The sequence below is a fragment of the Oncorhynchus kisutch genome, linkage group LG10 (assembly GCF_002021735.2).
Source record: "Oncorhynchus kisutch isolate 150728-3 linkage group LG10, Okis_V2, whole genome shotgun sequence".
NCBI classification, from domain to species: Eukaryota; Metazoa; Chordata; class Actinopteri; order Salmoniformes; family Salmonidae; genus Oncorhynchus; species Oncorhynchus kisutch.
This window is the reverse complement of record NC_034183.2, coordinates 50506955-50517256: the sequence shown is the minus strand read 5'-3', so window position 1 is coordinate 50517256 and position 10302 is coordinate 50506955. Positions and strand designations below refer to the sequence as shown.

General features: G+C 46.3%; 1 protein-coding gene across 1 annotated transcript; it reads left to right on the top strand.

Annotated features, from left to right (window-relative positions):
- Nucleotides 1-1142: 1142 nt before the first annotated feature.
- Nucleotides 1143-9424, top strand: LOC109898323 (proline-rich protein 15-like protein A). Its single transcript, XM_020493260.2, has 2 exons — nucleotides 1143-2069; nucleotides 7633-9424. Exon 2 carries the CDS (start codon nucleotides 7686-7688, stop codon nucleotides 8007-8009), a length of 324 nt encoding a protein of 107 aa, XP_020348849.1. The 5' UTR covers nucleotides 1143-2069; nucleotides 7633-7685; the 3' UTR covers nucleotides 8010-9424.
- The last annotated feature ends 878 nt before the right edge of the window (nucleotides 9425-10302 follow it).

The window sequence follows — 10302 nt, the reverse complement described above, 5'->3', positions numbered from 1 at the left end:
CGTTGTTGGGTGTTGGATGGTGTGTCCCTTCTCGATTGTGTCTGTTGTTCAGGCATCTGCCAATAAAACACTCATGCTGAGACACACACACACACCCAGCCTGTCCCAGAAAAGGGGGGGGGGAAGAGAGAGAGAGAGAGAGAGGAAGAAAGAGAGAGAGAGAGAGAGAGAGGAAGAAAGAGAGAGAGAGAGAGAGAGAGAGAGAGAGAGAGAGAGAGAGAGAGAGGGATGAGATCAGACAAAGGGAGGGGGGGAGAGGGTGCTGTGCTGTGCTGATACAAATGGCCTGAGCCTTTTAAATAAGGTTTATAAGCCGCCCTGAACTATAATGCTTTATTCACTGTACTGTGCTGAGCTTGCCCATTGGTCTCACCATAAAGCAGTGGCTCTTATTCCAACTCAGAGCTCATCACCAGATCAAATCTCACATGACCGCTTCTGCCCAGAACATGCAAACTGATATGAATGTGAGATGTGCTTGAGATCTAAGGATGGCATTGTTGGACGTTTTGCATGACGTGACCGTGGCAGAGATTGATAGGACAAGGGGCGCTGCTCAGGCAATTTCCTCCCTCTTCAATCTGATCTTTTAAATTGCTCATAGCGCTATATGAAGTAACATTATTATAGAGCTCAGATAGTCATAACATGATATTATGATACAGGACAATGGGGTTCATATCTGTGTTTGTTAAAGTTGTGGCCGACATGATGTAGGAAGTCAGAAAAACTGTACTTGCCCACTGTCCCATGTTGCTTCAGGGAAAGTCACTGGCGAAACATGTGTACGAAACAACAAAACCTTTCCCCCAAAAGGCACGCCCTCGATTGTGGTAATTGTCCATATCGCCCTTCGAGAGACACTTATCACATGATTATAGGTTTATGGGCCTTTAGCAGGCAGATGGTTGACTACTTTGGAGCTGGACACAAGGAACCACGCTATCTAGACTTGTGGGGACAGGACCCATCTACAGGGAGAGATGAGCTGGGTTGTATAAGGCCTCTTTGTTTTTTTTGGGTCTTAAGGATGTTTTCAACTGAAACGTGTGATCGGTCAGTTTCAAGCGGCCTTGGCGATTGTTTTATCGGGTGGTTGACGTTTGTGTCTGCGCCGGTTCCGCTTTCCCTGAGCCCGGATATTGGCAGTGGGCTGAAGAGGGTTGTACGAGACTTCTGATGTCTTACCCTTTGAATAAATATACGGAATAGGTCTTTTTTTACCCCCTGTCATTGTAGGTGTTTGCGTGTGTCTGAATCGGTGTCATTGCATATTCAGGAGTGTAATATTGGTTTATGTATCCAAGAGCTTCTAAAACGACACGCTGACACCCGACAACGGTGGCAATAAAAACCGAAGCCACGGAGATGGGACTTTCTTCATGCATCCCAGGTCTAAAGCCGTTTGGTTACATACTAACCAACGTCCTACTTCTGAGGGAGCGATTCCAAACCGTAACGCCAGGCATGATGGAAATCAAAACGAATACAACATGATATCTACTGGCGCGCAGATCTATAACCGTAAAGTCATGTTCATCCTCTCTGACCTCTGCAGGGCTTTACAGAGTTGCAAGCCTCCTGTCTGACTGAACCAACAGTGCATTTGCATTGCAGACACATGGCGAAAAGTGTCGTCAGAGTGATTTGGCAGAACGCGTAATAAGTTGAGCGGATCTATTGAGCGTCGATCTACGCTCTTCCCTCACCTCGCTGTCGCCCAGGTTGTGTTTACCCAAGTCCCAGTGGGCGGGGTCTGTAGTGCTCCACTCAGCTGAGTGTGTATCTGTGTGACAGGAGGAGGGACGAAGGTTGCACCTGTAGCTCTACACCTGACTATCAGAGAGAGACAGAGAGAGAGAGAGAATAGGCTGCACAGGGGAGGACGAAGAAGACGAAGTGTAGGACAGCAGTAAAAGGATAAGAGTGGAAGAGGATTCTGGAGTGGATATTGGAGTGGCAATGATCTGATATTTGAGTCGATATATTTGGTTTTCCAAGCAGGGTTTCTCCCATAAACTATTAAGCTTTGGGAGGAAGGTCGTCTCCAGAGCTCTACATATATACAGGTGAGGTTATTGCATACACACACACTTGCGCGCGCACACACCCATTCAAAATCCTGTTATCCCTAACCCTTAATCTAACGCTAACCGTACCATTACCGTAACCCTAACCCTAACCTTAACCCTTACTCTAACCCTAGCTCCTAACCCTAACCTTAACCCTTACTCTAACCCTAGCTCCTAACCCTAACCTTAACCCTTACTCTAACCCTAGCTCCTAACCCTAACCTTAACCCTTACTCTAACCCTAGCTCCTAACCCTAACCTTAACCCTTACTCTAACCCTAGCTCCTAACCCTAACCTTAACCCTTACTCTAACCCTAGCTCCTAACCCTAACCTTAACCCTTACTCTAACCCTAGCTCCTAACCCTAACCTTAACCCTTACTCTAACCCTAGCTCCTAACCCTAACCTTAACCCTTACTCTAACCCTAGCTCCTAACCCTAACCTTAACCCTTACTCTAACCCTAGCTCCTAACCCTAACCTTAACCCTTACTCTAACCCTAGCTCCTAACCCTAACCTTAACCCTTACTCTAACCCTAGCTCCTAACCCTAACCTTAACCCTTACTCTAACCCTAGCTCCTAACCCTAACCTTAACCCTTACTCTAACCCTAGCTCCTAACCCTAACCTTAACCCTTACTCTAACCCTAGCTCCTAACCCTAAAACTAAATCTAGCTCCTAATCCTAACCCTTAATCTAACGCTAACCGTACCATTACCGTAACCCTAACCCTAACCTTAACCCTTACTCTAACCCTAGCTCCTAATCCTAACCCTAAATCTAACTTTAACCCAGCATTTGAGTTTGTGGGGACCAACAAAATGTCCCCAGATGGTCAAATTTTTGTTTGTTTACTATTCTTGTGGACACACACACACTCACTCTCGCTCTCTCGCTCTCTCTCTCTCTCACACTCTCACACACACACACACACACACCCTAAACTGTGCCTTGACAATGTACAATTAGCAACATTTTGCCAGATCGCAAGATTGTAATGATGAAATATTGACGATCAAAATGTAAGCGCTAGTTGTATTTTTCTTCACAACGTCAAATATTGGGCTTACTACCCTCTTCCCGTAAACATACCTAAACCAGATGAATACCTCTTAAACTGACCGAAAGTGGACTTCAGACAGAACGGGCTTCCTTGGGCCCCTCGTACCAGTTAGCAATAAGGACCTTTGAACACTGAGCCTTTTGACCACACACACACACACACACACACACACACACACACACACACACACTGGGTAAACACTAAGCTGTTAGCACACACTGCACCTAACTGATTGCACTGTTCCTTGGTGACCGTATGTCAATGTGTCTACATTTGTATGGTTTCGATACAATGCTCTGGCTGGCTATGTCAGCTCTAAAATACCAATGTGACACTTTCATTTGCGTAACTCGCCTTGACATCCTACTCTTCGCTAATAATTACCAGCTGTATGATCTTATAGTCACGGCACCAATTTAACGTATACCAAAACAAGTATAGTATATCCTTCGAGGGAATGACCCCAGCCCTAATGGCCGGCATATTAGCCACTGTTGCGTCAAAGCCTGCATAATGCAATAGTTTGACAGATTGACTGCAAGGGAGTTTTCCCTCATATTTGACCGTGCTCCACATTTGGTAAAAATATTTGATGTGTGAATTCCCCGATAAAGAGTCCAACGTTAGCGTGGGGAAATGGAGCTTTAATTGCAGACGGTTATCGCCTAAGGTGACTTGCCCGTCAGTTGCGTTGAGCCCAGTCTGCACACACAGGTCCACAGCGGCCCGGTAGCGGCTGGCTCAGCGGCCCGGTAGCGGCTGGCTCAGCGGCCCGGTAGCAGCTGGCTCAGCGGCCCGGTAGCGGCTGGCTCAGCGGCCCGGTAGCGGCTGGCTCAGCGGCCCGGTAGCGGCTGGCTCAAAAAGATTGGAAGGGTTACTACAGAGTGTACAGGGGTATGGTCTCACTAGACATCTGGGCTCTTAAGCGCAGGTTTTTACTGCCTGTGACGCACCGGCGATACACTTTCTTTCGGGAAAGAATAACAGCGTGGTGATTTTGCTGGCTTGACTGGGTTTCTGGACAAGCAACATGGACATTATCCTTATGACCTTGAAGGGATGGCCTCTGGCCATCCCAAATAGTCACGCAACACAGCCACGGCCGTAAAATGAATGACTCTCTAAAATTGAGATCTCACGTTTCCTTGTGGAGTTCCTCATGACGCCGTGTAAACGGACTCAGCACTTGGAGCTTTACTTGGAAGTTACCTTGTCAGCTGACCTGGACAACCGGCTGTGCCAGCGACTAGTCCAGGACACGGTAAAGCTACTTGACAGATGTTCTGCTCTGAAGGAGGCTGTGAAACGGGAGGTCTAGGTTACTGATGGCTAAAGGACAAGAGGTGGATGGAATGACAGAGAGACAGACAGGGCGGACGACCCGAGAATGAGCTATGTTGAACGTCACTGACTGACTGGCATTCCAACGGGCACTAGAACGGGCAATAGAACAGGCACTACAACGGGCAATAGAACGGGCAATAGAACGGGCATTCCAACGGGCACTACAACGGGCAATAGAATGGGCACTAGAACGGGCAATAGAACGGGCACTAGAACGGGCAATAGAACGGACAATAGAACAGGCACTAGAATGGGCACTAGAATGGGCATTCCAACGGGCAATAGAGCGGGCACTAGAACGGGCAATAGAACGGGCACTAGAACGGGCATTACAACGGGCAATAGAACGGGCAATAGAACGGGCACTAGAACGGGCAATAGAATGGGCAATAGAACGGGCATTACAACGGGCAATAGAACGGGCAATAGAACGGGCAATAGAACGGGCACTAGAACGGGCAATAGAACGGGCATTCCAACGGGCACTACAACGGGCAATAGAATGGGCACTAGAACGGGCAATAGAACGGCACTAGAACGGGCAATAGAACGGGCACTAGAACGGGCAATAGAACGGACAATAGAACAGGCACTAGAATGGGCACTAGAACGGGCATTCCAACGGGCAATAGAGCGGGCACTAGAACGGGCAATAGAACGGGCACTAGAACGGGCACTAGAACGGACAATAGCGCAGGCAATAGAACAGGCACTAGAACGGGCACTAGAACGGGCATTCCAACGGGCATTAGAACGGGCACTAGAACGGGCAATAGAACAGGCAATAGAACAGGCACTACAACAGGCAATAGAACGGGCACTAGAACGGGCACTAGAACGGGCAATAGAACGGGCACTAGAAGGGGCAATAGAATGGGCACTACAACGGGCAATAGAAGGGGCAATAGAATGGGCAATAGAACGGCAATAGAACAGGCACTACAACGGGCAATAGACGGGCACTACAACGGGCAATAGAACGGGCACTAGAACGGGCAATAGAACGGGCAATAGAACAGGCAATAGAACGGCAATAGAACAGGCCCTACAACGGGCAATAGAACAGGCCCTACAACGGGCAATAGAACAGGCCCTACAACGGGCACTAGAACGGGCACTAGAACGGGCAATAGAACGGGCAATAGAACAGGCAATAGAACGGCAATAGAACAGGCAATAGAACGGGCAATAGAACAGGCCCTACAACGGGCCCTACAACGGGCACTAGAACGGGCAATAGAACGGGCAATAGAACAGGCAATAGAACGGCAATAGAACAGGCAATAGAACGGGCAATAGAACGGGCAATAGAACGGGCAATAGAACGGGCAATAGAACTAATAAGGAACCCAGCTGTAGAAGGGTCATAAAATGGGTTGCACTTTGACTGCAAGACAACCAACCACAAATAGGGCAGTACTACAGAGTCAGGTGACTGACACATGTATTAGTAAACCCAGATAAACAATTTAGCGTTACAAATATGTTAGGGTGAATAACAATTAACAAGTAAAAAAATATACTGTAAACCAAGAAATGATCGCACGTAAAGCCAGATATTAGACCAGACATATCTTAGACAGACTATTATGCTGAGGCAGATGAAATGATGCCCAGACTAGCTTTGCCCTCTGAAAGTTTCACCCTGGCAGGAAACCAGTCAAAGGAACTCAAACATTAACATGTTGGCCAAGTGTAGCCGCTTGGCCAACACAAAAGCAGTCTTGGCTTCTGTTTGCTCATCCACAAACCGAAACCCAACCCTCAGCTATCGGGTTAAAGGTCACCAGCACCTAAACAGATCACCAAACGTACATTAGCATATTCTATGGAAATGTCCACGGCGTTGCTAGGCGACCGGTGGGTAATGGCCTATTCCCTTCTTCTGGGGGGGAGAGTGGCACAAAGCCGAGGCTTTATCGGTGTGCAGGGAGGGCAGAGCAGTGTGCGTGTGTTCACGTGTCTATTTTTACGTTTGCTACATGTGGGTTCCCTCTGCCTGCATGCCTGTGTTCGCCTTTGCCTGCACATCACACAGTTCATCTGGTAAATGATGTACGTAAATGATGTACGTGTGCTGGTAAATCAGTACACGTTTGCTTATGTGGGCAGATTTACCTGTGTAGAAACTCACAGGACAGACAATACAACCTGCTCTGCCTGTATTACACAATGAACAGCCAAACTCTCCCACGACTGTTACAGTCAGAGCAGGAGCACTTAAACTGCACCGACACACTACAGAACACGTGATTTTTGGAATGCCCCTTTAATATTTGTTTGCAGAACGGTTTAGCTGGAATTTAAAAAGCTTTTCACCTGGGTACTTCTCTCTCTAGTCCTGACAGGGGAAACGGTCATTGAAAGTGAAACACTAAACAGAAACTCACGGTTGAATGAATTACTTTTAATGAGTGGTTGCTTTTGAACCCAGGCCAGGGGAATTTCAGCGAGAAAAATAAGTCAATTAATTCCCAGAAATGACTGCATCCGAATGGAACTAAGCCCACACTCAGGTTTGTGCTAGCAGTAGTCGCTGTTGTTGTAGTAGCGGTAGTAGTCATATTTATTGTGATGGTGGTGGCAACAATGGTAGAGGGATTGATAATGGCAGTAGTAGCGGCAGAAGTAGCGGCCATGGTAGCGCGGCGCTTGCAATTCAAAGAGCAACACCTCAGTACGAGAGATTGGGCAACCCGTGAGTGTCATCTCATCCTAGAAAGGGTTTGGCTGAAATATGAGGCGCTATTAGCAGCCAACACATTTAGCTTGGCCAACACACACTAGGAGTAACCCAATCTCCAGCGGTGCCCTGTCATCCCTCCACCATATGGTGCCTATTGAGTTCCCCTGAAATATTCAGGAGGGCTCAGTCCGTTCCTCCTGACACAGATCTATCTGACACAGAGTCAGGTTACTGTGGTTAGGGCTTAGGGTAAGAGGTGTGGCAGGAGTTTGAATGGGGAATGGGAAGAGAGTCATAGGGGGATTTAACGTAACTCTCCCTCCCTCCCTCACTCTTCTCTCTGAGAGTTCATGACTCATGTCTGATCCATCTTCACTATAAACATTGTGGAGCTGTAAAGCTACAGTTGTTAACTAACGTATTACTAAACTTCTCTCGCTCTTTCTCTCCCTACATCAACCCAAGGCCCCTCCATTCTTCCATCCCGCTCTCCCTCCTCTCTGTGTTTGTGTGTGGTCATGGCTGACCCATCGCCTGGCTGGTGGAAGCTGACCTTCCTACGTAAGAAGAAGTCAGAGCCCAAGGTTCTGTACGAGATCCCAGCGGAGCATGGCAGCAATACCACACCCCACAGTGGAGCCCCCGGGCCAGTAGAGGGCAACACAGAGGACAGCCAATTGAACGCCCGTCTGGAGAGGATAGTGGATAAGACGGCCACCAAGGGACGCCATGTCAAAGTGTCCCACTCGGGACGTTTTAAAGAGAAGAAGAAGATCAGGGCCACGTTAGCAGAAACGCCCGATCTGTTCCCTGGTCACAAGACTAGCGACAAGAACCTCTGAGCTCTGGGAAATGAGTTCACGTACACACACGCAAACACACCAAAACGTCATGTCTTTCTCTATCAAACGAATTCGTGCAGACTCAAACACAGAAGACTTTCTTTGCCTCTCCCTCAAACACATACATCGGTCTCACCATTTCACACGGTCCCTCTATCACACCCAGTAACACGCACAGAGATGAAAGGCAGTGCATCCCCATTGGGCCATGACATTTTGTGTCAATCCAGTCAGATATCTCTGTTCTTTCGTTCCCTAGAAATCTGGGACTGACTGAGAGTCTTTGTAGGCATCTCAGTATCACACTCTCTCTGTCCCTTCCATCTATAAATCAGTGGAGTGGTGGAAGAATGGGACACCTGATTCTCCCCTGTCTGTCTGCATCCTACCTAGGCCACGAATACATAAACAGACTACCTTTAATAAAGGTGCTATTAGTCATCTCCGATTTTAAATATTCAACAGGTCCTAGGGACATGGGGAGTTTCAGGTCCTGCATATTACACTGTACAGTCATGGTACGGTACAGAATGTGTACTTTATTGGTGTTGCTTAAGTTTCTTGTCTGTTCAAAAGCAAATAGGTAACGTATGAAACAGACGTTGTTGTATGCATAACAGCTTTATGACCTAGAGGGCATGGTTACTGGCTGTTGGAGGTTGACTGGTTTCCATAGCAAAATACTATGTCACGTGTCATTCGTAGACATGTCACCTCAAAAATCAATTGTTCTAAAATCAATTGTTCTCAAACTAACCTGAGTTTTAAAACCTGAGGATATATTGTCCTGTTTGTTTTTCTTTCTTTAAAGCTGAAAAAAAAATAGCGGTAGGCCTCTCTTTTATCCCTTCAGAATTTAACCTCAAACTAGACAAACGTTTCAGTTTTTCTTCTAGTTGCACTTTCTAATGTAAAAGTGAAGGACTGCTTCATAGATCGACTGCAAGGCTCCAACATAACTCCTCTGCATTTCTCCAGTGTTGCTTTAGTGTTTTACAACAGTCTTTTGGAGATATTGGCAAACACTGAAGCCAAACTAAAACCAGAGATGGAAGAGGAAGCGAGACACCCCACTTGCTGTTTTTTTTTTTTTGTTGGTTCAATGAAGTAAGTGGACCAGACCCAGCTGCTATTGCATTGGTGGCTATGGTCGACACACCCAGTTAAGTAGACTGGAACAGACTATTTATTTTCGATGGTAAACGGCCTGAGTGAACTATCTTCACTTATCCACCATATTTGCTAAAACTACACATGAGATCCCTCCTCTACAAAGACTGAAAAAGTACATTTCATTTCCACCTTCTACACTTAATGACAAAAATCACTTTTATTGAAACGGTGCTGTACATTCTGAGTAATTTTGTAAAATAAATACAGACTTGTTTTATAAATAAAATATATGTCGTATTGTATTGAAATGCTTACGGCTCTTTCTTGTGTTACTGTGGACTCATTCCATTGCCCTCTAGGAGGATGCCCTCTAGTGGGAACAAGCCCAATGTCTATCTCAAAGTTGGCACATTCGATCTAGGCAGCAGGGTTGGGGTCAATTCCATTTGATTTCCAGTCAATTCAGAAAGTAAGCCAAATTCCAATTCCAATTCCACATTTTCCTCATTGAAGAGATTTTCAATTTGAACTTCAGTGTACTTCCTGAATTGACTGGCGTCGAAATGGAATTCACCCCAACCCTGCTAGGTCTATTATGGCAGTGGATCCCAAACGGTTCATTCCCATGACCCCTTCATGAACATGAAACACTACACAAAATGTATACTACCTACCAGTTATAAAATAATAATACATGCCACGTTGATGCTTATACTTTGGACCTGCATATCCGGACTTATCAGGTGTGCAGATAGTCCTACTATGATCAACATTGTATTTGTAAATTATATTAGGGATTATAAGGGACTGGAATATCCTGTATATTAAATATAATGTCGTGAATCAATGCACTTACTTGGCTATGATCCAACGTTTGACAAGTCTGCTATGGCAATCGACGACCACCAGGGGGCAGTGACAAGCCAGAGAAATCAGAGCAATACGCAAAACTCCTTTGAAGAGAGAGAGAAAGAGATAAAGAGAGAGAAGGAAAGAAAGAAAGAGAAACAGACAGAGATAAGGGGAGAAGTTCATTCGAGGAGCAACAAGGGATAAAAAAATAGGCTGAATGACACTGAAGAGGCACATTGACAAGAAGGAAAACGAACGTGTGCCTGTGTGAAAGAGGCTATGATAGAGTAGCAGAGGCACACAAGGTCTTATCTGATGACATGGAGTG